The sequence below is a fragment of the Gorilla gorilla genome, chromosome 22, assembly GCF_029281585.2.
Source record: "Gorilla gorilla gorilla isolate KB3781 chromosome 22, NHGRI_mGorGor1-v2.1_pri, whole genome shotgun sequence".
Lineage (NCBI taxonomy): Eukaryota > Metazoa > Chordata > Mammalia > Primates > Hominidae > Gorilla > Gorilla gorilla.
The window spans coordinates 44,257,421-44,283,487 of NC_073246.2; the positions used below are offsets into that span (position 1 = coordinate 44,257,421).

Consider the following 26,067-nt stretch of genomic DNA (forward strand, 5'->3'; position numbering starts at 1 on the left):
TCACACCCACTACTTTGCCTGGCCTTGCTCTACTTTTGAGTTCTGTGTATGACACGAGCTGATGCTGATCTGCTGAGCAACCTGTTCCGACAGAAGAATGCCAAGTCCGCAATGCACACAGGAGAGATGACAGTAACGGAGCCCCTGGAATTCAGTGGATGATTTTGATTCACATGAGCAGTCCACGCAGACACGCCAGACAATGAGGGACGAAAACATATTATTTGGAATCAAAGGACAATAGTACGTCAAGCACCAAATGCTACAAAGAAATCATGAAAATAGGCCTTAAACGAGTCATTCCTCGATTAACCTCCCCACATGTGAAAATAAGTCTTGGAAGTAGAAAGGGTGGGTTTGGTTCTGGTCCCTAGAGATAAAAACGTGCAGTGACTGCAGTTCTGCACTTCTGGGCTGGTGCGTCTTTTCTGAGTGGCTGTTGGTGGCTTTGCACGTGAGGTTACATAACTGTTTATCTTGTCAGGAATTTTACAAGACCCCTGGAGAGAAAACCAGATGGACCGGTGGGAAAGGCCGCCCTTGCAAGTTGCTGCTTCTTTTGTTCTTAGTGAAGATCAGAAAGGAGCGTGAGGCTAGGCGTGGTGGCCCATGCCTGTAATCCCAGCACTGTGGGAGGCTGAAGCAGGCACATCATTTGAGGTCAGGAGTTTGAGAGCAGCCTGGCCAACAGAGTGAAACCCTGTCTCTACTAAAAATACAAAAATTAGTCGGGCGTGGTGGCGGGCGCCTGTGGTCCCAGCTACTGGGGAAGCTGAGGCAGGAGAATCGCTTGAACCAGGGAGGCGGAGGCTGCAGTGAGCAGGGATTTCGCCACTGCACTCCAGCCTGGGCAACAGAGCGAGACTCCATCTCAAAAAAACAAAAAACAAAAAGCTGCTTGAAGGTTGTGCTGGAATCAGACGGAAGGGTGCCTCTTTCAGGCCTGCTGCTGGTGCCGGAACGCAGAGCTCCAAGGGTGTCTGCTCGTGTGCAGGTTCCTACACGGGAGTCCAGGGGAGGATCGGGCTGTCTTCATCACCTCAGGAACTCAGGTGGCTACTTGTCCCCTTCCTCTTCAGGTTTTCAGGTCTCTCTATAAATGAAAACAAAGGTGTTATTGTTTTTAGCACTTCCAGCCGTCCGTCCAACATGATGACGGAGTGGGCACCTGCATTTTGCCCTGTGGGAATTGTGGGGCTGTTCTCCACAATGAAGACAAGGTTGGCCTCCCCCTGGGGCTGCCAGCTCTGAGCGGATCCCAGGCAGGCATGAAAAGCTCCAACCAGCAATGCATCCGCAGGTCCCATCTCCGCCCTGTGACAGTTCCGTCACTTCCATAGGAACCTTCCAGGTCTGGGCACTGTGTTCCTGAGTTCTGGTTTGAGTCAGAAGAATTTTGTTTTAAACCCCCAACTAGATAGAGAAAAGTGCTGGATGAAAATGAAGATGAGGCCACGGCATGCCACCAACTAGCACACGGGACACTTCCCCGCGAGACAGTGAGTCTTCGGAAGGCCCTCACGTTGACATTCCTCACAATGGACAACTGAAACACACAGCGGGCCGGCTGGAAAGCCTCCCAGGAAAGGAAGTCTCTTCTGGGTCTCCCCTAGGACGTCTGAAGAGGGACTTGGGAAAGGGCGTGTCTGAGGCTGCGCATCTCTCGCATGCACTGGTGGGTTGGAGGCAGCGGATGACTAAGGTGTTGTGCAGGGAGCAGGGGCTCCAGGCGTTGCCGGAGCCAGTGTCACAGACGAGCTCCTCCATTGCAGCTTCACCACAACAGGGGAAACTGCCTCCAAGACCCTCCCAGGGTTTCTCAGTGTGCCCTGAAGCCCCCATGCAACACGTTCACCAGGGTCTTCACCCCAGACCTCCCAATCAGACTCCAGATAAACGCCCTGCAATCTTCACATTTAACAAACAGCCTGAGAGAGGCTTCTGCACCCCTAAGTTTGAGATCTGTTGATTCTGCTGTGCAGTCACACTGGGGCCACGTCGGGGATCTGATGTGAGGCACACTCTGCCCTTGTTAGCTGGGGGGCCTCATGCAGGTCCCCTCTGCTGTAGTACAGGGAGGGTCACAGGCTCTGTGGCCCAGGACGGTGCTGACATGGGAGGGGCTGAGGCGGCCCCGTGGTGGAACCGTTGTGAGCGGGCTCCCCAGACTGATTTTGAACGTTTGTCTCCAGCTCACCCACGACAGCTGGAAGACATGGCCGTGGGCTTCTCTGCCTTGTGCCTTCAGTGTCTTAAGGGGGGACTTTTAGGGTCACCAGCTCAGTGCTCAGCCCCTGGGGATCTGTGTCCCGTGAAGGCCTCCATGTATTGCAGACCCGTGTGGAGGACCGGCTTCTCCTTTCCTGCCCTTTGCCCTCTGTGCCCACGCGACCCTTCTGTGCTCCAGGCTCCCACAGCACCCTGAACAGTGAGGAGGTCTCCCATTCAGTTGTCCATCCTGGTCCTTTCTACAGTGCGGGCGGGCTGGGCTGAGCTTTATACTGAAGAGCACTGCAGGCCACTCGGTGCCTAGTATGGGGCCAGGCTGCATCTCCCAGCAAGGTGAGCAGGAGCAAGCACTTTCCACCAAGCCCGAGCACCGCCCTCACCACGCCCCAAGGGTGTGCTCAGGGCTGCAGGGCGGCAGTGCTGGAGGTGAAGCTAGCCCAGGTCTCAGTCCCAGGCCTCACCCTGTGCCCGTGGGCACCATTCTTTAGTTTCTCATTTAAAGCACAAAATCAATGAGAGCAAAACGGGAATTAACGCCTGAGGCACATTCAGCATTTGATGTCCTTTCTTGGTCAAATGTTTCAAATTAAATGAGCTTTTTAAAAAGGTCTTTGAGCCTTGGAGACAGAAAGCTGACTGGTGGGTGCCAGAGGCTGGGGAGAAAAGTGGAGTGGGGAGTAACTGCGTACTTCTAGGGTGCCGCGTGTCTTTTGGGAGATGAGAATGCTGGGAACTGACAAAGGTGGTGTCTGCACAGCCCTGGGAATGTGCTGATGCTACAGGGTTGTTCACTTTAAAATGGTGAATTGTATGTTATATAAATTTCACTTGAATTAGGAAAAAAAAGTACTTACTTTGACGTCATTGTTACTTCTTGGAAACTACGACTTTAAGCAAAATGATATATAATGAAACCAATTTTTTTTCTCATCGACTTTATAACAAAATTACACTGCAAGCAAGGACGTTGCTGGAGGGCCTGTGAGCACTGTTTCTCCTAAAGCTGCAGTTTCTAAGATCCCATCAACCGTATTAAGTGAGGACCTCCTGTGTTTGAAACCATCCCAAGGAGTGGGGTGAGAGACTTCATCTGAGATCAAGCCAGCAAATGTTTCCCCAGCGCCCACATGAGAAAGGCGCCGCGTTCACCTGCCAGCGCGCAGCTGCCAGGGTCCCAGCGAAGCCCTAAGCCTCCTTCTTCCTCCTCCACCGTCTCAGCTTTCCCCTCCATGCCCGGGTCCTGCCAAGCCAGCCTGGCTGTTGGGTGCCCCCCTGCAGGCCCCTCCCACTTCCATGCCTCCCCCTCCAGGACCCCCCACCCCCACACCACCAATGCAGAGCTCCCCAAGCCTCTCCTGACTGCTGCCTCTCATCCCTGGCTCCCAGCGAGGTTCCAGCCCCTCAGCAGGCAGGCAAGGTCCTCTCCCGCACTGTCTCAGCCCCCTGCCCCCTCCCACTTTCTCCCTGCTCCTGGCACACGGGGCACGCCCGACCCATCCCCATCCCAGCAGGGGCTCCTCCTCGCTGCCTCCTCCTTTCCCATGTCGTGAGGCTCCTTCTTCCTCCCGGCCCCAGCTCCTCTGCCTGCCAGGCTGCACCCACCCAGAGCTGCCCAGGACTAGCTGTGATCTCTGTTTTCAGCACAAGCGTCTGACACCCTGGAGCCACCAAATCACTGCTGCTGAATTGACAACCACTGGGTCACGCCCTGGTTTTTATAGCAAGACCAGGGTTACATTTAAGGGACCTTAGGGTCAAAAGCCAGGGACAACGTGAGCTGGGGAGGGCGCCGCACCCACCTCCATCTGCTCGTGGATCCAGTCCAGGAAGGAGGTGACACGGGTGTACACCCCAGGCTTGTTCACCTCTGCGCAGCCGATGCCAAAGCTGGTCGCTCCCACTAACTTCCACAGCCTCCTCTCTTGACACACCAGGGGCCCCCCGCTGTCCCCCTGGGTGACAGGAAAGACGCAAAGATTGGGGGACAGTCACCACCATGCGAGATTGCTTTCTGTGGACAGTCTGCCATGTGAGGCTGCTTGCTGTGGAGTTGGAACCCCCCTTCAAGACGTCACAATGGATGACCCAGGTTACAGAAGGGAACCCACCAGCCCTTCCAGACACAGCATCCCCAAGGGAGGATGTCCCTCGGCCCCTTTGGGGTGCTGCCTCCAGCTGTGTGTCCCTTCCAGAATGCAGACCCTGACCCTCTGAAGCTCAAGGGCAGCTGGTGAGAGGGAGGGTCCACCTGGCCAGGGCCCTCAGGTGACCTGTGATCCAACTAGTAGAACTGGAGTCCCATCCACTGCAGCTTTCGGAGGGCCAGATTCACTGGTTCCCCGCCACCTGCCTCCCCACCACCTGCCTCCCCTGTGGTCCCCCACAAAGTCAGAATTGGAGAGGAGCAGCATGAGACTCCTCCCACCACCCAGCACCCACGCAGAGCCAGATCACTGGGTAAACACAGGCCTGGCAGCCAGGAAAAGGAGTGATATCTTGAGCAAATTTCTTCTCCACGCCCTGTAAATTTACTTTTTGTTCCGTCACAGGGAAACGCTGGCAACGGCCTGTCCCAAGGGCTGGGTCACCCTGCCACGGCCTCGCCCACCGCCGTGGCCCCGTACCTGGCAGCTGTCCACGCCACCCTTCAGGTAGCCCGCGCAGAGCATGGAGGGGGAGATGATGCCACCGTACACGTCCCTGTGGTTGCAGATCTTGTTGGAAATCAAAGGGACGGCCGCGTGGTTCAGGACAGGGGAGGCGTCACCTGCTTCAAAGTGAGTGAGGGGATGTGTGTGAGAAGGAAGCCCGGCTCAAAACACAGAAGGCGCGTGCTGAGACCAGGGGCGTGAGGGAACGAGGGACGAGGGGGATGCTCTCTGGTGTGACGCAACAGCGGAAAAGGACAGGGCCCTGCGGGTGAGACGAGCAGACTCCCACTGTCTCGAAGCACATCAAGCCCAGAGCTTGCCCTCCTACGAGTGGCTGCAAGGGGCCACTCTGCTTCAAGGCAGGGCCACCGACTCTCCTAAGGTGTCCAAAGAGGAGGAAGAGTGGGGGCAACAGTGGCCAAGACACCTCCCCAGGGCACCAGCCCAATCAGCCATCAGAACACCTCAGGTTATGGGAGGGAAACTGAGGCCCAGGAGGGTCACTCACTCAGCATCTTTGTGAACTCTGGGATGGTCAGCAGAAAAATGACCCCAAAGACATTCTCACCCCAATCCCCAGAACCTGTGACTGTGTCATCTTACAGGGCAAATGGGACATTGCAGGTGCATTGAGGGACAGGCCTTGAGTGGGGAGATGATCCCGAGTAAGAGGGTGGACCCGACGAAGTCACAGGGGTCTTTGGAGGAGCCGGAGGAGAAGCTGTGACAACAGAGCAGGGACCAGAGTCAGAGAGTCAGAGAGAGATTTGAAGATGCGGCATTGCTGCCCCGGAAGACCAAGGAGGGGCAGAGCCAAGCAGTGTGGGCAGAGTGCAGATGCTGGGAAAGGCAGGAGAAGATTCCCCAAGGGCCTCCGGGAGCAGCCAGCCCAGCCCACACTTGACGCCAGTGCCCTGAGACTGAGTTTGGACCTGTGACCTTCCTAACTATGAGATGATACCTTTCTGTCATTTTAAGCCACGAATTTGGGGTCATTTGTTGCAACAGTCACAGGAGACTTAATCCACGTGCAGTGGGCCAAGCACGCCCCCGACACCGAGGGATGGACCCCTCCAACTCAGCTGGTTTGTGACCCAGGCATCTTGGTGTTTTAAAGACTCCATAGATTCCATGGAGACAACAAAATCACACAATGACAGGACCCTGAGGGGCTGCTCTGAGGAGCACATGGTATCACAAGACACTCAGCTTCCTGCCCGGAACGTGGCGAAACAGCTCAATGCATTATGGGAGAAGATTCCAGGACAGGCTGGAGCTGAAGCTACATCAGGATAGGGGCTCGTCGGACCTTTTGCACTGGACAGAGCAGATTGACAGCGAGAAGCAAATCGGCAGCGGGATGGAGAATCTCCTGGGAGGATGAAGCTGTTGCACAGCCTCCTCTTCAGAGCCCAGTGTCATCAGAATGACTCTGGTGGGCTGGGTGGTCCGGCATGAGAGCCCACCATGAGAGGAAGGGGAGCATAGATTGGTGTCCCAGCTCCCACCACACACCAGGGTTGCTGGTTCTGATGAAGCTGGAAAGGCCCTGGACCAGCCACACTGGCACAGAACTGGGCCTGGGCCATGTGGGTGGGTTGGAAACTACAGAGAGCTGTGAGTGCCCTCAGCCAGGTGGGCAGCACTGCCAGTGGGGGGCAGGGTAAGTAGGCCCCACAGACTCAAAGCATCCAGGTCAGCTCCTGGGTGCCTTCAGCCGGGGGTGGGCTCAAGTAATCGGTGTTGAGAGGAAAACACTGAAATTCCTGTGTTAGGTTGAACTGTGGGCCCCTCCAAAATATGCCTACCTGCCACTATGGAGCCCAACCTTATTTGGAATAGGGTCTTTGCAGATGTAATTAAGGTAAGAATCTCAACATAAGATCTCCCAGCGTTTAGGGTGGACCCTAAATCCAACGACTTGCTGTCCTTATAAGACACAGGAGAGGCAAGTTCGAGATACAGAGACACAGGGGGCAAAGCCATGGGAGGAAGGAGGCTGAGGCTGGAGATCCAGCTACAAGTCCAGGAATGCCAATGCAGCTGCAGCCGCCGCCACCAGAACCCAAAGGAAAGGGGTCAGAGCCTCCAGGAAAACCACCCTACAGACACCTCAACTGGGTGTGGAAATAAATCTCCACTTTTTTCTTTTTTTTTTTTTTTTTGGTTTTTTAAATGCAAAGTCTCACTCTGTCACCCAGGATGGAGTATGATGGCATGATCACGGCTCACTGCAGCTTAGAATTCCTGGGCTCAAGCAATCCCACCCCAGCCTCCTGAGTAGCTGGGACCACCATGTCATGCTAATCTTTGTTTGTTTGTTTGTTTGTTTGTTTTGAGATGGAGTCTTGCTCTGTCACCCAAGCTGGAGTGGAGTGGCATGATCTCGGCTCACTGCAACCTCCGCCTCCTAGGTTCAAGTGATTCTACAGCCTCAGTCTCCTGAACAGCTGGGATTACAGGTGTGCACCACCATGCCTGGCTAATTTTTGTATTTTTAGTAGAGACAGGGTCTCACCACGTTGGCCAGGCTGGTCTCAAACTCCTGAACCTCAAATGGCCCACTTGCCTTGGCCTCCCAAAGTGCTGGGATTACAGGCATGAACCACCGCACCCGGCCCAGGCTAATTTTTTTAATTTTTTGTAGAGACAGGGTCTTGCCATGTTGCCCAGGCTGGTCTCAAACTCCTGGGCTCAAACAATCCTCCTGCCTTGGCCTCCCAAAGTGCTGGGATTACAGGTGCATGCCACCATGCCTGGCTAATTTTTGTATTTTTTGTAGAGACGGTGTCTCTCTATGTTGCCCAGGCTGGTCTCAAACTAATGGCCTCAAGGGATCCCATAGACTCGGCCTCCCAAAGTGCTGGGACTACAGGTGTGAGCGAACACACCTGGCCAATTTCCATCATTTTAAGCCACGCAGACTGTGATAATTTGTTACAGCAGCCACGGAAAATGAATCCTCTTCCTACTAACAAAGAAAGTGATTGATGGAAAAACCTAAGACTCATGACCAGCTCTGTACCCACACTAAGGAAAGGGTGGCCCGGGCTTCATTTGCATGGACTATGGTTACTGCCATTCCTACTTCCTTTATTATTACAGTGATCTCATCTGCTGCTGCTTCCACTTGCTCTTTGTAGGATGAAAGAACACATCTTCCAAAGTCCCACAAGAAAAAGAGTCGTCACAAATACGAATCTTTGAGTTCTGAATGAAGCCTGGGAGGGTTGTCTAGGTGGGCTCTGTATGTCCTCAGTTAACAAGGCCGGGGGTCCGGGCAGGGAAAGGGAAACACCTGCTGTGTTCGAGAAGGTCTAACTCTCTCCTGAGAAGGTCTGCAGGGTCATGTTGTCCCCATAACAATGGAACCGTGACTCCTGACCCACAGTTCCTTGGCTGACTGTGTGTCCCGAGCAGCTGACATGCACTCCCTGGCCGGGGTATCTGGGCGGCCCATGGGAACATCACACTGGGACATTGGGGGAGCCCCCTCCGCAGCCCTCTGGGTTCTGAGCTCCTGGACTCCGAATCTTGGCTTCAGCCCACTGACCTCCATCCTCTGTGGCCCCCCATCCTGACGTCCAGCACACTTTTCCATCGGGGAAGTTCTCTTCAGAGTTGGGCAGGCACACAGGCTGGATCATTTCTGCTTGAAAGGAAACAATAGTTCACAACTCAATCGAAGCAGGAGTCCGAGAAAACAATCTCATCTGTGCTTCTGCCTCTGAGGAGCCCAAACTATCTCCCAAGGGAAGGAAGGTCAAGCCCTTGGTTACTTGAAAATGATCAGCTCACAGCAGGAGCCCCTTACCCCATCCACCACACCCAGAGCACTTAAAACTGTAAAAGGGCCCTCCACCGTGGCAGCGTGAGGGAACCTAGACCAGGGTCAGCACACCTCTTGTGGAAAGGGCTGAATAGTCGATGTTGTAGGCTTCGTGGGCTGTGCGGTCTCTGGCTGCCATTGGAGCATGAAGACAGCCCCAGGTAATAGGTACCCACATAGGTGTGGCTGTGTCCAGTAAAATGTCTATTTACCAAAACACGATGGGGCAGACCAGGCTCTCAGGCCAGCGCGTGCCCACTCCCGGCTAGGTCACAGTGCGGGTGTTGCTTATAGAACACGGCTCCATGAATATTGCTATGGTTCCTGGGATATCTGGAGGTGACAAGTTTGCCTGTGTGTAGGGCTGGGTCCTGTGGGCCTCCCCAAAGCCAGAGTGCCCTGCACATACCTCGGGCTTTCGTGTGAACACACCCTGAGGTTCCCTGAGCTTTTCTGTGCAGAACAGTAATGGAGAGGTAGAGAAGAAATAGAAGAACTCACTTGAAACTTTGGCAAAGTACAAGTGCTGGCACCTCATTTCCTATAAACAATATCATTAATAATAGTTGGCAAACTGGCACCACCATAATCATTTTCCTGCTTCTCTGGAAATATTTGTTTCTGGGCATTACGCGTCCATGTGATGGATGCAGTAATGACTCTGCCAGGTAGAGCCTGCAGCTGGTCTCAGGTCAGGATTCTGCTTCAATAAGAGGGAATTCACCTATTTATTATGCTTTCCCTGCTTTCTTAAGAAGGAAAGAGGGCTTTAATTTAATTGGGAGTAGTCTCCTAGTACTTTGTTTGCATCTACCAGATGTTTGAAAGTTTTATCAGGTGTGGCTCTTCTGGCATTTTTGTAATGTCCAGAGGGCAGGGCTTGACTTTTTCAAGAAACAGGGTCTTTAGGAGCTGCTGGTTGGGAGAGAACTTTTCTGTACTTCCAGGGAGCTGAGGGTGCCCAGCATCTTTCAGCTTGTAAAGAAATGAGAGGACTCCACCACACCACCTGGCCAGCCTGGGAGGTTCTGTTTCTCAACCAAGATGGCCCCTCTACCTGGAGAAACCAGGCAGGTGGGAGGCACTGGCTGAGTGACCCCTCCACAATAGGCTCCTGGACAGGAAAGTGCTCTTTGTCCCTACAGATGGATGACTCTCTTCCACCACCTAGAGGCCCCAGGTGGTCTGGCCTCAAGAAGCTCTTCCTGCCTCCAGGTGGCACCAACACGGAGAAGGTGGCACCAGACAAAGCACACAGCCCATGAAGGCTCTAAAATTATCGTTGGAACTACAGCCCACCAATCTACCTGGCAGAGTCATCAGTGCATTCATTCTGTAGGCCAGGATCTACAAACTACATTTAAACAGGGTAACATTGAAAATGTAGGTAGGACTCAAGTCTGCAAACATGAGAGCCACATTGTCCAGGATACAATTGAAAATCTCTTGTCATAGCAAGAGCTAGGAGCATCACAACTTTAATGAGAAAAGATAATCAACTGATGCCAACACCAACATGAATCAGGAGTTGGAATTATTAATATCTGACAAGGATTATAAAGCAGCCATCATAAGAATGCTTCAATGAGCAATTGCAAATCCTCTTGAAACAAAGGAAGAGCTGCAGAACCACATAGAGACCCAGATGTACCATTGAACGCGAGCGGCCCGGCCAGCTTCATGAGGGCGATGTCATTGCCCAGCCTCTTTGGCTTGTACTTGCTGTGGTAGACAATCTTCTCCACCAAGTGGGATGGGGCTGGATTGTCCAACAGGGAAACTAGACCCACCTGGATGGTCCATGACTTGGGGAGGTACAAGCTGAAATGAGAAGAGCAAGAGGTGAAGCACAGGAAAAGTCCAACCACTGAACTCATTGACCTCAGGTATCCTGAAAACCTAGGAAGATGGTGGGAGAGGTTATCAGGCAAGATGTGGTCCCATCACCCTTCTTGTTTATGCTGTATATGCAACTGCACTGCCACGCCCTACAGAAACACAGACCCACACCCCATGTGTTTCCCAGACAGGCCTCACTCTCAGCACCTCTGAAGTCGTCTTGGCATTTGAGGGCTGAACTCAACATTGGTCACTGCAAGGAGTCTATCAGGGACCATTCTTCATCAAACAGCAACAAAATAGGGGGTAAAAATATCAGGGAGAACCATTGTGTTTGGAAGTCTTTTCTGTAGTTTTCTTGCACTCTAAGCTCCTGAGATTTTAAGAAGAGACCCAGTACCTGGCCCCCAACATATTCCCTCTAGCCTCCCACACCACCATCTCACCCTGTCTCTGCCATAACATGGTCCACTGGAATTAGCTATAGGAAGGTCTAGGTCCTTTCATTTTTGTGGGTTTCCTCCAGCACAGGAGCTTCCTTCCTCTTCTGTCTGCCCTTTCGCTAGGAGCTACAATCCTTAAAACAAGCTCAAGGTCACGAGTTACCCCCAGCCGATGATGATGGGTCCACAGTGAGGCTGGAGACTCCTCTCCAACTGTACATTACTTGGAGGTTGGTCTCTCTGTCTTCCCTCTGGACCCGCTTCTCACCACCCAAAGCAGCCCCACCCTGACATGACCCAGGAGTGAACAGGAGTCTGGGAAGATGGTCAGCAGCACTCACTCGTAAACACAGTGTGCAGCGGTGACGATCCACAGGGGCGTGATGACAGAGCCCCCGCACAGGTGGTAGCCCTGGAACTGAAGGCTGGCCTGCCAGGGCCACTGCGAGAGCAAGGACATGTTTCCACCCACGATGCGTGAGCTGTAGCCCCTTCTATGACCACAGGCTATGGAGGGGAACAAAGGCTTGTGGGTCCACCCTGCAGACTTCTTTGGGGGACAAGCTGTCACCACCATACACCTGCTCCTCTCTCCCCACCCTCACTGCCCCCACTCCCAGAGCTCACAGCAGCTCTAAGACAAGTGCTGCAAGGGGGAGCTCAGCAAGGGAGGTGGTCAGGCTTTTGGGGAGACCTGAGGATGGTGGGTGCTGTGGGGGATGCGGTGGGAAAAGCACCTGCCCTGCTTGGTCAGTGCCCAGCATTGGCAGCGCCACTCCCCATCCTATTCCCCCAGTGATGACAACACCCTGGGATGTCAGGAGCAGGCAGGAACCTTCTGCAGCCCCCTCCTCACTGCTGCTGGTGCATGCACCTCCCTGACTGCTCCAGACCCCACCCTTGTGGTGTGAACACTCCCCTCTGCCAGGAACGAGGGGCACTGCCCGTGGCCTGGAGTGGGCACTGTGCACGTGTAAGGAGGAAGTGGGAACTGAGTCAGGGACTCAAGGCTCTTCAGAGTGATGGGACATCATGGGCCTTGGTCCTGTCCGCTGCTAATGAGTTGCTCTGGCTGTCTCCCCCACCTGACAGGTGAGGCCGACAGGGTGAGGATGACACTACTCCCCTCCTCCAGCAGGTAGGGGTACACAGAGTTCCCGCCTGGCACCCAGGAGGAAGGGATACAGAGCCCCATGGGGAGAGAGGACTCTGAGGGCAAGGAGATAGGACTCAGCATGTGCTTGCTCCCCCTGGACCCCTGCCTTTCTGGAACTCTTACCTGTGCACTGCAGGGTAACCACGTGGCCAGAGGCACATCCCTCCCTAAAGCAGAGAAAAAGTAGGCTTCGTGAAAAATGCCCCAGATCTGTGAAAGGAACACTCTTAAAAACTCAATCTTAGGGTAACAGAAAAATAAATTCTATTTCCCCCTCTTTGAATATAGATTACAATTTTAGTCTATGTTCAAAAAAGAAAAAAAAACCATGAGGATGAGGTCACACAATTCATTGTAAAACACTCGACTAACAGTGAAGTATTGTGTATACAACAGGCCGTTCTGTATTTCTAAGCTTTAGATAGCTAGTGATAAAGGATGTGTAAGGAGATATATTCTATCAACATATCACGCTGTCATTGCATGGCGATTCAGCCCAATGTTCTCCACCTCCTGGCCACTAGGGACACAAGAGTGCCCAAGGGACAGCGTGGCAAGCTCTCTAGGACTCCTTGTAGCCTGGGTTCACACACCTGGCAGAGGACTCCTTCCCCAGAGCAACAAAGTGTGATTGTCCCAAAATTGACACTCCTACCCCCACCCCCACACACAGGTGGAGACCAGGGTGTGTGCTTTTCTCATAGTGAAGGGAAAGGGATCCCAAAATCTTTGTAACGTTTTCTACCTTTTGAGCCCCAGCTCATCATGCAAGAGAAAGCTAGTGTCACCAGACTGAGATTTAGCACCCAAGACATGAGCTGTCCCTCCAGACTGCATGTGGGTCCCGGGGTGCTTATTCATCCCCGATGGACAGACCAACAAGCCTACTGTTCCCAGAGCAGAAAATGCACATCTTAGGGTTTGGGCCTAGATGTCAGGGAGAGAATATGGAATTGGATTCAGAACTCTTGGCTGTATCTGCTACACACCATATAACCTGGGGCAAGGCAGGTGGTCCCTGTAAGTTTCAGTTACCTGGTGGTTATTTAAGAACACCTGGTTTTACCTTCCCCATGAGTTGTTGGGGAAAACATGTAAAATAAATAATGAATGCTAAAATACTTCATAAACAAAGAAGGATAAATTTCTATCTTAATTTCTGTTTTTCTTCCTTTTACCCTCCCTCTCTTCCTCCCTCCCTTCCTTCCTTCCTCCCTCCCTCCCTTCCTCTTTTCCTCCCCACCCCCCTTCTTGCTTGCCTGCTTTCATTCCCCAGACACACCCAGAGTGCCTGTCACATGACAGTACATTGGTCACACGCACAGCATTGTTACCCTTCTACTCTATTTCCTTCCCTTTCTTTGTTGGGCCATACTTGCCCAGTTGGGACCAGGTTCTCGCACCCCCAGCCTGGCGCATCCACCAGTCTCATCAAGGTGACCAACTCCCACCTTCCATCTGAGATAACACATGTATGCCTCTTAAGTCCTTGTGGAGTTGAGCATAGCATCACAAATCCAGCAGGTGACTCAATACCTGTGCAGACAACAGCATCGCCTGACCACCTACCTCACATATACTGAGTGGTGTAACGCAGTCACCTTGTCATCTGGCAAGAGGTGATTGATGGACACAAACTCCTCCCGGAACTGCCCCTCCAGCAAGCTCACTCTGAGGTTATCTGAACTTACATAGCTGCAAGCACATTGGAAACACAGACCCGACGTGGTAACTTTACACTTTGAAGCATTCAACCGATGTGTGAGTCACAGTATTACAGGGATTGTACATGGGGGATGTCATTTTGTCCCCCCAAACCCATCAAAGGCTTCCTTTTGCCAAGAGAATGAAGTTCACTCACCCTGGCAAGGCATTCAGTCCAGGCCTGCTGTGTTCTGGGATGACCCCCGCTTCCGGCCTGCACCTGACGGCCCCGTCCACCCACCCTGGGCTGCAGCCACACAGTGAGTGACCACCTCCTGATGTCCTTGGTTGAGTCACTCTTTGCGCATTCCAATGAAATGGCTTTTGCTTGGCTTGAAGCAAGTCCAGAGGGGAGGTGAGCACAAAACTAGGTGCAGTATTATCGGGGGGCACCCAACCAGGGACACCAAGCTCCCCAAGAACAATGAGTTGGAGGAACAGGAGAGATGTCCCTCACCTGCCCAGGACCAGCACAGGGCCCCACTGGAAAGAGATGAACACATACAAGAAAGCGATTCCACGAACACCAGAGCCCAGCTCATGTTTACAGTGCCAGGACACAGGTCTTCTGGAGAACAGTGGTGAAAGTGATGCAAGTTTTTAAAAAAGAATCACATGGTTGGAGAGTCACAAGATGGAAGATGGTGAATAAAGAGCCGTGTTCTCCTTCCCTTGTGAAATGAACAAAACACAGTACAGTAGGCTTGTTTTCATGGTGAACACACCAGCTTATCAACAGGATTTCTTCAGCTTACTGTAAATGTTATGGGGATGTGTATGTGGAATACAAAGTTCAGTCAACTTTGAGTTTTGAGGAAAATGTAATCAGGGCTGGAGGCTGGAGGGCATTTTGGCTTCCACCGGCTTTGGGGAAAGACAGCCGAGAATATGATTCATGGAATTTGAAAACTGAGACTCTGTGGAGGACTCAGGGCAGTGTGGCTTTAACGACCCCATCTACTTGAGTGCAAAGCAGAATGCAGCCTGCCTGCTTTGAGTGCTGAGACTTGAGAGCAAAGGGGAGTAAGGAGGCTGCTAGGGGAACCCGTGGAAGTACAGCAGCCGCAGGAAGTCAGAAGGAAGAGGCCAGGGGAGAGAAGGAGGCCCATGCCTAGGCCAAAACTGTGTCACTCCAATGCAAAAAATCACGTAGGCAACACAAACACTAAAAAGTGAATAGTCAACTGTTATAGTTCTTTGTTCTACATGTTGCTAAACAACTGTTTTGGATGATTGTGTCTTCACTAAATTTCTGACTTTCAACAATTGGTTCTGTGGGGTTCTTGGGGAAGCGTGCATGGACATTGATGTGACCACCAGGACCAAGCAGGAAAGTGTCCAGGAAGCTACTCTAGGAGCCGCAAGCTGAGGAGCTGGAGGGGTTTTTGGTTTTGTTTTTGTTTTATACTTTGAAACTTTTTATTGCATGTTCGTATCTCCGATCCTGGCCTGGCCCTGAGAACCCCCAAACATGCCACTTCCCATGTGCCTTGAGCAAGTCACTTAGCCTGTCTGGCCTTGGTTTGCTTGCCTGTGAAGTGAGGATGATATCGGGCATCCTAAGGTGGATGTGAGGATGGAATCTGAGAGCGTTAAAGCACCCAATAGTGCCCAACTAAATGGTAGTTGTCTTTCTTCATTGTTATCCTCTCTGTGTTTTGCCCACGGGTTGGAAATGCTCTTTAACTTACCTTGGGAAACCCAGCTGGGCACAGGCAACATTTGCGTAGTGACCCTTCCAGTCATCGGAGCACATGGTCTTCCACGAAGCAGCTGTGAACACCTGGAGCACGGCATTCTGACCACTCACCCGGACTGGCCGATGGGCAGAAAGAAAGGCTCATTAGTGGCCGGTGGAACCCTGAGACCATAGGCAGGGGTTTCTCCACAGCCAGCTCAAACCCCTCCTCTGCCAAATCTGACCCACTTCTTGTCCACAGCAGCCTCCCCATCACAGAGCAGTGACTCTGGATCCCTGAGACTTCTCGGTGGTCTCATCTTATTGCTTATGTTGTCTCCCCAAGAGAGTCAGAGCTCCATGGAAGGCCCTCCCTGATCCCCAGCCCAACATGTCTTTGGGCAAATGCCAGTTCAATCCCAGCTGAGGACATGACCTAAAAATGGCAATGACTTGGACCCATTTTACAGATGGGAAGGGTCAGGGTTGGCTTCTGCTGCTTCCTTCTGTTTCCCCGGGGGAAGAGCCATGACCTTACCACAGCGGTACTCGTCCTCCCCGTCTTTGCAATCCGAGACTCCGTCACATCGAGCTGTCAGCTCAATACACTTAAAGGATGAGCGACATCTGTACTTCCCCGAGCAGTCGAAGTGGACTGGGAAAAGGGAGGAAGGCAGGAATTAACCAACAGCTCTTTCAGAGTGCAACACTAACAACTGTCCCCCTGCCACACAGTGCGGAGCTGGCCCGTGAATAATGAAACCTGTATTGAAATTGCGTCCCTGTCAGCAGCCTGTTTCCTGCAGCCCAGTTTCTGTTTTGAATTCCAAGGGGTGGGGCTGCTGTGCCCCACTTTATCTCGCTATGTGGCCTGGCCCAGGAACCACAGTGCAAGGTGAATTTAGACTCTGGAGGTCTCAAGGTCAAGAGAGAAACTGCATGGCGGGGGGCCAACCTGCTGAGCCAGCCGAGCAAGGAGTCCTGACTGAGAACTGCTCGGCCTTCCTGGTTTCTCTTACCGAGGGCAGAAAGTGAACAAAGTGTGGACCACACAGTGGGGCAGGTGGCGAATTGAACTGACCTGTGATTCAGGTATTTGAAAGAAAAATTGTTCCCTATTAGAGACCCTCCATCCAAATGACCCACTTTCTCAAAAGCCACATGCACCTTATTGTAAAAACAGCTGGTGCGCCTGCATTGCATGAATAGGTCTCTTTGTCTTCTCCCCGCTGCCCCGGTCAGTGCCTCCTTCCCACCTGCAGGATTCTATTTCATCAGCTGCCTCTGGCCACTCCTAACCGGGCAGGTTCCTTGGTGACAAAGCCATGAGCATGGCCAGCAGCCCTTGCTGCACCCCAGACTGACTTTACATTCATGTGGGCAAATAAAACTTCAAGTCAGCAAACCAAAAGGATGTTTGCCTCCAGTAATTAAGGCTGGGCAGCAGCAAAATGCTGGGATGAGAGGGCACGCTCATGAAAGTTTAACTACTTGGCTAGGTATTTGAGATCCTACTAAATAATGAATTGTACTCACTGCCCAGACCAATGGCCAGTGCTAATATCAATGCAATGATCCCAATGACGATGATTGGAAAAAACTTCAATGGCAGCAGTGACAGGATCTGTGCAGCAACGGCATCTGCATCTGAAAACCAGAAAAAGGAAGAGCAGAAAGCCACAGAACCTGACTTGGAGTGCCATGAAACTTACAAATTTAACTATCTTTTCCCCCTCCCCTCTTTGCAGAGAAGTCTCAGCCCAAAGAAAGGTGCCTTAATTAGGGAAAGGGCCACCCACCAAGGGGCACATTCTCTAGTTCAGTCCTACCTGCTCCACCTCTGACCCGGTTATTCCATGGGGGATGAGGGGATGTGCTATGGGTTGAATAGTATCCCCCAGAAAGACACGTTGAGATCTTAACTCTTAGTACCTCAGAATGGCGTCTTATTTGGAGATGGCCTGGAGAGTCTTTACAGAGTCATCTAGTTAAAATGAGGTCATTAGGGTGGGCCCTAATCCAACGTGGCTGTTGTCCTTATAAAAAGGGGAAAACAGCCGGGTGCAGTGGCTCACTCCTGTAATCCCAACACTTTGGGAAGCCAAAGCGGGTGGATCACCTGAAGTCAGGAGTTCAAGACAAGCCTGGCCAACATGGTGAAACCCCATCTCTACTAAAAATACAAAAATTAGCTGGGCATGATGGCAGGCACCTGTAATCCCAACTACTCAGGAGGCTGAGGCATGAGAATCGCTTGAACCTGGGAGGCAGAGTTTGCAGGGTTGAGATCGCACCACTACACTCCAGCCTGGGCAACAAGAGCAAAACTCCGTCTCCAAAAAACAAAAACAAAAAGGAGAAATCAGGACACAGGGACAAACAAGCATGAAGGGAAGAGGATGGGAGGAGACACAGGCAGAAGCCAGCCTCACGAAGATGAAGGCAGAGATGGGAACAATGCATCTACACGCCAAGAAATGCCAAAGATTATTGGCAAACCACCAGGAGCTAGGAAGAGGCAGGGCAAGGTGCCCTATGGGTTTAAGAGGGAGTATGGCCTTGATGACACCTTGGAATTCAGACCTCTGGCCTCCAGAACTGAGACAATAAATTCCTGTTGTTTTAAGTCACCCAGTTTTGGGGACTTTGTTTCAGCAGCCCTATGACACTAAGATGGAGGGGAAGTAGCATCCCAACTTCCAAGGCTGTTCCCCTGCAGAGGAGGGGGTGAAACCCACACGGGGAGCTTGCAGGCAGAGGTAGTGCTGAGATCTCCCAGAGGAGATGCAAGGACAAGATGTTGATTTTTGTTTGCTTGTTTAAATTTTTTGTTATAGAGATGGGGATCTCACTATGTTGCCCAGGCTGATGGCAAACTCCTGGGCTCAAGTGATTCTCCCCACTTGGCCTTCCAAAGTACTGGGATTACAGGCGTGAGCCACCATGTCCAGCCGAGGACAGGATGTTGATACACCATTCTCTACAATTGCTGTGCACAGACACTGACAGCTTTCATTCCAGATCATCTCTTCAAGAATGTGTGTAGAGCAAACAGCCTTGGAAGATACAGATAGCGTCTCCCTCCAGAGCAAGAGGCAGGTTTGTTTGCTGTCCAGTTTAACAAATATAATGCCTTCCTCCAGAGCAAAGTTTGCAAGGTCTGCTTGCAGACCACTATAAAGATGAGGGTTCCCTTAACTCTGGGATATGCAGCAGCAATGCAAACTGCCTGCACGTGCAGCAAACATGTAGGCTGCTCCACATGCCTCTGTGGGACTGAGAAGGCAAAGGCAGCCAGCACAAACAGGATATTTGTGCCCCTTGCTGCACTGTGAGGAATAGAGTCCTTTGTCTCTGACCCAGGACTCTCATGTCTTCCAAAGCACCCATGAAACTGTGGCAGGCTAAATTTTGGCTTGCAAGTAGGGTGACATCTCAGGCCCTTTACAGTTCTTGCCCCTAGAACCAGGCAAATCTGGTGGAAACAATATGTAAGGAGTGTCCAGATGCCTGGCCAGAAGTATAATCCTCTCTGGGCAGCAGGAGAATTCCCACCAGCACTCTTCCCTCCTGGGGAGAGCAGGCCATTTCACCTAAATTACCTCATCAATCCTAAAAATACATGAATGCCCAAGTTGTCTTTGTTAAAAATAAGGAAGATTGGAATCCAGAAAGGGGAGAGAAGCCTGCCCAGGGTCACACAATTGCCCAGGATGAGACTAGCACCTGCGTCTCTTCTCGGACATGTTGAGCCGAGAGCTCTGTCATAGAAGAGCTAAAAAGATCTTTCCCTGCCTGACCGTGGAGACTCACAACTTCACCCTCTGGCAATAAGGAGTGTGATTATGAAATGATCAATATCAGCTGAGGCTGCCTAAGAAAGAAGAGAATTTGAAGACAAAAATGATGAAAAGACATGGAATGCGAGGAGAAAAGAGTGTGCAGAGGAGAGGGTGAGCAGGAGATGGAGGAAGAGCAGGGAAATAGAAGCTGCACTTCGCAGATGTGGAGGCTGTGAGGAACGCAGAGTGAGGGAGGACGAGAGACCGTGGCAAGTTCTGTGTTTTAGGCCTGGACAAGCTCAGTGGTTTGTTGAAGCTGCATTATCCATACCTAGAACAGCAGGGGACACACAGTAGTCCTTGATAAAAATGTGCTAGATGAATGAGTGAATGATATCATGATAATGAAGGCCGTTTTAACTCAGGGTCTGAGACCAAGTCCTTCCAGGACAGCCCATCTGCGGTGGTGAGCTGGCAGAAAGGATCCTCTCTCCACCCTCACACCTCGATCCCCCGCACACTAACAATTCTCCTCTATGAGGATGCCCACCCTCCGTCTTATGCTTAGAAATCTGCAGGAACCCCAGGAACGACATCTTCACATTCCAGCTGCTCTGTATTTAAGTTGGATTTAGAAAATGACCCCAAATTGTCAAATCAAAGATTGACATTTAATCGAAAGGCTGTGTCAGTTCCCGTTTGCCCTGCTTCTCTGCCAGGCTGCCCTGAGGGCACTGCAGGGGCCCCACGCCTCCTCTGTGCTTGGTCCTTGAGGACATTGCCTGGAATAAACAATGAAATGTACAGCATTTCTCCAAAGAAGGAATGCAAATGGCACACAAGTGTGAAAAAGCTTTCAACTTCTTGACCAGCCTGCCCAACACGGTGAAACCCGCCTCTACTAAAAATACAAAAATTAGCTGGGTGTGGGGGCACGTGCCTGTAATTCCAGCAACTCAGGAGGCCGAGGCAAGAGAATTGCTTGAACCCAGGCGGTGGAGGTTGCAGTGAGCCGAGATCACGCCATTGCACTCCAGCCTGGGCGACAGAGCGAGACCTCGTCTCAAGAAAAAGAAAAAAAAAAAGCTTTCAACTTCTTGAGAAATGAAAACAATGCAAATGAGGCATAACTACATACCAACTTCACAATGATTCACATGAAGCGAAAGGAAATGGCCCCCCACCTACAGTCACAGGGGTAGAAACTGTGTAAACTTCCCAGCTGTGTAAACTTAAGACACCGGAAAGCTCAAAAACAGATGAAAGTTTTGACCTAGCAGTTCCACTTCTAGGAATTTATCCTAAAATGTCACCATAGATATACGCAAATATCGACCCCCAAGGACACTTAGAAGAATGGCACTTATAATATTGATGCACAGGAAATGGACCAAATTACCCACAAAAAAGAACATGTGAAATAACAAATGAGGTACATATATAATGGAATACCTATAGGAGGACAAGATGATATAGAAAAGGGGTTGGCGAGATTTTCTGTAAAGGACCAGACAGTAAATACAGCACTTAAACTTTATGGGCCATGCGGTCTGTCCTAACGACCCCACTCTGCTGTTACGGTGTGAAAGCAGCCACAGACAGTATGTGAACAAATGAGCATGTCTGTGTTCCAATAAAACTTTATTTACAAAAGCAGGGGGTGGGCCAGATTTGACCCATCAGCCACAGTTTGTCAACATCTAGAAAATATTTAATTATTTAATGCCATAGAAAGGTGAAGGCGATATTACTAAAATTTTTTAAAAGCTTCAAAATAATACAAATAGTCCATGTTACTTCCAAAGGAAATATAGATATATAGATAGAAAAAGGCAAGAAATTCAATCATAAATTGCTAATAGGATTATCTCTGAGTAATGACGCCATCGTGGGTAATTTTTAAAAATCTTTTCAATGAACTGTATTTTCTAAATTGTTCTTCTAATGAACAATACATTACTCTATTTATGAGGAAAAGTTTTTGTTCCTCCCCACTACTTAGTCATAGCAAAATAATCAAAAAATAAGAGAAAGGAATATTATAGTGCTATTAATATTCATATTATTTATATTATAAAATATTAGGAACAACTATAGGTCAAACTATGATCAAATGGCTATGTAAACTGCATATCTACTTGATGGAATACTGTGATTCCATAAGAAAAAATTTATAAAAACCTTTTATGGAAAAAAACCCACCTGCCTATATCTGTACTGTGCATGAAACCACACATACAGGCAAAAGCAGGAAGAGACTTTGCAGCCATAAAAACCAGGTAAGTTTTGGGGGTCAGGTGATTGCAAGATTTTTTTTTCTTTCATTGACACTTAGCTAATTTTGAGCCATATTTTTAAATGTGTGTCTTTTCAGTTACTTGAAACCTCTTCTCCCACCTCCCATCCTTTCCAAACCTCCTCCAAGCCAATTTTCCAGTTGGTTTAAAAGAAATCATTAGGGTGACCCCCACTCCCACTTTCTGGAACCTCAGGCAGAGCTCCTGTGGTTCCTCCCTAGCACCAATGTGTCAGGAATCTGCCTGCGTCCAAGCCCTGACTTCCAGAACCGGCAACCCCACGGCTCCCTTTGACCAGTCCTGACTATCTCTGGTCAAAAAGATCCTAGCCATATAGGTTGTTAGAGAGTCCACTGTTTTATCAGGCATTTGTGACTTATTTACAAAACCAACTTTTTTCCTTCGGTTGTTAGGAGCCACTCCGTCATCTGCTGCTGGATTTTAATCTAGGCCTCTAATATCTTTGGCGACATCCAGTTTATCCTGAGTTTTCGGAGGGACTGGTGGCCACTGCTTCTCAGGACTTCCTGGAGGACTCAGAGATTTCCTGGCCAGGATCTGAACTCCTTCAGGATTGACAGGGCAATTGTGGAGCCCCAGTCTCTGAAAACCTCCAACAAGAGAAGAAAACACCGGTCTCCAGGGAGAGAGCAAGGGGATTAACGAAATGATCCCCTCTCCAATGCCCCTTCTCCCCGAGATTCTGCAGATCTAGGGAAGTGCAGGTGTCCAGCCTGTGGGTGTCAGAATGGCTGGGGAGATATTTCCCCCACAGGGACAGTCCGTCACATTGGTCACCTACATGAGGGTATGGGCAGAAATCACAGAGTCCTCACCTGGGTCCACTTACCTGGTGCAACAGGACTTATTTTCAAATCGTCAAGGCCAAAAAGCGATCGGAATGAGAAGGGGGCTTCAGCGGCAGGCGGATCATTTTCCCCCATGGTGACTATTTCAGGACCTCTGACATCCGGCTCCGCCTCCACCTCTACCTCCTTAGCCGAGGAAGAACAGAAAGCATTTGTTCCCCTATTTATACTTGTAGCATCAGGTGCATCTTGGTCATACGGTAAATCTTTGAAATTCGACAGTCCACACAAAGTGCATTCAGTATCGATTAACCAAAAACAGTCATCTGGTGAGAATGCATTTTTGTCTGAGCTACAGCAGATAACAGAAAAGCTTCTAGAATTAGCAAAAAAAAAAAAAAAGTATGAACTTAATTCTGCTAAGACGATGACTTTCCCATTGTTTGTCCAACCAATCTTCAAATCGATTTCTTTAGAGAGATTCCCTCTCACCATTTAGAAGTTGCCATATTGCTATTGTTCAGAAGATAAATTACTCTCAAAGCCCTTTCCATTGCTTTTTTGCGATTGTTTTCACCTGTCCCACATAAACGCAATTCTTTCCCTGTGCGTGTGGTACACCTACCATAAGCATAAGTAGTTTCGGTACTCACATAATTCCCGAGTCCCAAAAATGTAGATGGCACCACGGAAGAGATAGTAGGCCACAGTATTACTGGCTTGCCATAAACACAGCCCTTTCCTGGCTCACACGGGCATGACCTAATTAAGAACGAAAGTACCCAAGCCGTCCGGTGCCCGGTCCTTCCCCCACATAGCAAAGTGGGGAGTGGCTTTGGACCAACGGCTTGCATCAAAATAACCCCGGGGCTGTGTTTCCTACGAAAGAATTCCACCTATCACAATGCCGAGGAGACCAGAGACCTTTCTAAGTCATTCCCTGTAACTCTGAGAGGGCGGAGGAAGCAGGGAAATAGCAGAAGGTTCCCAATTAAATTCTAGTTCCCTCTCCCAGATATCAGGCATGGCTGCTCTGGGAACCTGCTTCCTCCAAGGGCTAAAATCCACAGGGACTCCAGCAGGCACATCAACACAGATACTCAGATCATCCGCTTTCATTCCCTTTGTGACTACCTGTTGTAACATTTGAAATTCCAAAGGGATCTCGTAAGCCATTTGAAGCAAACCATGTTTCCCAAGATCATAGTAAAATCTAAACAAGAGTTTTGTGCCAAAAATGTTCATTTCATTTCTATTGCAAGAAGAGCTTGAAAGAGCAACTTAGAAAAGCAAGAAGTTCATGTTGGGCCATTTTCTGGCTTTCATTCTTGCTGATACCTCTGTTTACTATCAGCATGTAGCAAATTACATAGTTTATCCATATAAAAAGAATAAGTGGGCAAATGGCTTCTGAAAGATGGAACCTGGGTGAGAACATCCCCTCCCAAACAGGCTGTGGTTGGCAGGCTGTACAACATTGAGAAATGTTGAGAAGCATCTTCTCTCCTCACACCCATTTTACTCACCATTTCTGGAGCTGCCATCATTAAAAGCAGAAATAATTTCCTTTTTCATTATAAAAACAAGTGTGATGGTAAGCAGGCCGCCAACAGGTTAGTCCAATAGGGGAATATTTTCCCCAAGTCACTCAGCCTTGTCGACTCAATCATCACAGCAAATGGCATTATCGCGGGCATCTGTGTAACCCAAGCTGCCGTGTGCCTATCAAGTAGCCCTTGGTGGTATGGCTGCAGAGACCAGGGAGGGAAAAATGTGGCTTCCCTTTAATTAGTCAGTAAGGTGAGCAAACCTTTTCAGAAGCTTTGCATCAGAAAGTGATCGGAACACAGCCGCTCCTTTTACTTGAAAGAAGGGGTAGGCTCTGCCCAGTGCTGAGCATGTGGCCGTCAAGAGGGCAGACATACTCTCTGGTGGGGGTTTCTGTCCCTCCCTGTAACTGAGCCCCCAAGTTCAATTCTGCAGCTGCTCCTGCAGACAAAAGATAGGGAGCCTGAAGATGCTCATCACAGCCTGCGCTCCACAAAAGACACGTCATGTTTCCTTCCTCGGGGGCCTCTGCATCCCAAGAGGCTTCTGCACACAGCACTGCTTAAAGGGGTTTAACCGCTGCTGTGGGGACCAGAGCGCTGAGCATCTTTGAAGGGCTGAATTTACCATTGTGGATGGCAACTCTCGAATCCATGCATTTATTCAGCAAATATTTAGCAAGCATCTGCCACGAGCCAGACTCTAGACACAGTGCAGCCAGCAAGAAAAACAAAGTGCTCCCATGGGGCCCCAGATGTTAAGCACTGGGAAGAGATTAGGCCAGGGAGGGTCTGAGAGAGATGAGGGCAGAGTGATACAGGACGGCCTCTAGGGAGAGTGATGTTTCAGCAGGGACCTTGATGATGTTTTAGTAGAGACCTTGGTGACCAGTGAAGTGACTCTTGTGAAATTCCTCCAAGGAGGGCGACCACCAGCTCCAAAGCCTGGAAAAGGGGCCATGCTGGAGTGTTTGAGGAACCCCAAGAGGGGCCGTGAGGCTAGAAAGCAGGGAACAGGGAATAGCCGATGGCAGATCCCACTGCCCAGGGGCATGGGAAAGGCTCTGGTTTGCCTTTGATGTGTGGAAAGCCTTGGGCGATCTGGATGGGGCAAATTTGGGTTGACAGGCAGGGCATAGAGTGGGGTAAGGATGGGGGGACACAAGGACAGCCACAAGGAGGCTGCACCTCATGGGCCACAAGGGCCATGACTCGGCATGAGTGGTGATGACGGTGAGGACTGGCTGCCTGAGGTTGATTTTGAAGGCAGAATTGGCAGGATGTGCTGACGGCAAACGCCTGAGAGATGCGTCCAGGCAGTCCTTGATTAAGACAGTCTTACTTTCTCCATCCCAGTAGGTACCTGCCCACACACCTGTCAGTGCCTTTGGCTGTGATCTACGGTCTCCTTCAAGCTCACACATCTCTCCTTCACCTATTTCCTGACTACTCTTTCTGGTCCCTCAACGAATGTTTGCCCTCAAAGGCAATGACAGGAAATTTAACATGTCATTCTTTCTTTGCTTTTACCTGTGTGTTATAGGAGATGCTCCCCGCTGGAGTACAGCTCTGGGGGGACAGAGTCTGGAATGCACTTTCACTCCTAAGGCCCCCCCTGTGCCCAGCACAGCCATGTGTGTGTGACAGGGGCTCTGTATGCATAGAAGAGCTGATCATAAACCCTGGGGGGACAAATAACACCAAATCGACATGCAATAACCAACTACGAGGGCATGTTAACACGTGTGTCAGATGTAGGTCAAAGGTCAAGCCAGCTCCCCACGTATGTCAGATGTAGGTCAAAGGTCAAGCCAGCTCCCCACGGGGTAGCAGGGAGAGGCCCTACAAGGGTAGCTGGTCTTCCTTGCTGTAAAATATCCTCTCAGAAAGTTTACCGACAAATCAATTCCATTGAGCTCAAACTAAAATTTTGAGGAACCAAACAAATAAGCTTATCTGGGGCCCAGCACGTGACAGTTACGCAGCCAGTGCCATGAGCAGACTTGGTTTCAGGGCATGAGCGCCTTATCCTATCCTGATGTCTCCTGGGAGCCCCACGAAGCTTTAGTAACGATTTGCAAACAGCTTGAGTTACAGGCACAT

At 50.5% G+C, this 26,067-nt stretch overlaps 1 protein-coding gene across 1 annotated transcript; it reads right to left on the minus strand.

Moving 5' to 3' along the window:
* Nucleotides 1–23,182, minus strand: TMPRSS3 (transmembrane serine protease 3). The gene is made up of 13 exons (XM_019017916.4): nucleotides 23,071–23,182; nucleotides 22,459–22,603; nucleotides 17,066–17,176; nucleotides 16,068–16,184; nucleotides 15,543–15,666; nucleotides 13,717–13,842; nucleotides 12,271–12,314; nucleotides 11,333–11,498; nucleotides 10,361–10,530; nucleotides 8,434–8,529; nucleotides 4,854–4,996; nucleotides 4,029–4,181; nucleotides 1–1,093 (listed from the first exon to the last, which is right to left on the minus strand). Exons 2-13 carry the CDS (start codon nucleotides 22,550–22,552, stop codon nucleotides 1,076–1,078), a joined length of 1,362 nt encoding a protein of 453 aa, XP_018873461.3. The 5' UTR covers nucleotides 22,553–22,603; nucleotides 23,071–23,182; the 3' UTR covers nucleotides 1–1,075.
* Between the last annotated feature and the right edge of the window lie 2,885 nt (nucleotides 23,183–26,067).

Coding starts and splice junctions, on each gene's coding strand:
- TMPRSS3 (XM_019017916.4), bottom strand. CDS start 22,552: ATGGGGGAAAATGATCCGCCTGCCGCTGAAGCCCCCTTCTCATTCCGA. Junction 16,185..17,065: donor ACTGGCCATTGGTCTGGGCA/GTGAGTACAATT, acceptor CCCTTTTCCCAG/TCCACTTCGACTGCTCGGGG. Junction 4,997..8,433: donor GGGGGCCACAGAGGATGGAG/GTCAGTGGGCTG, acceptor ACTTTGAAGCAG/GTGACGCCTCCCCTGTCCTG.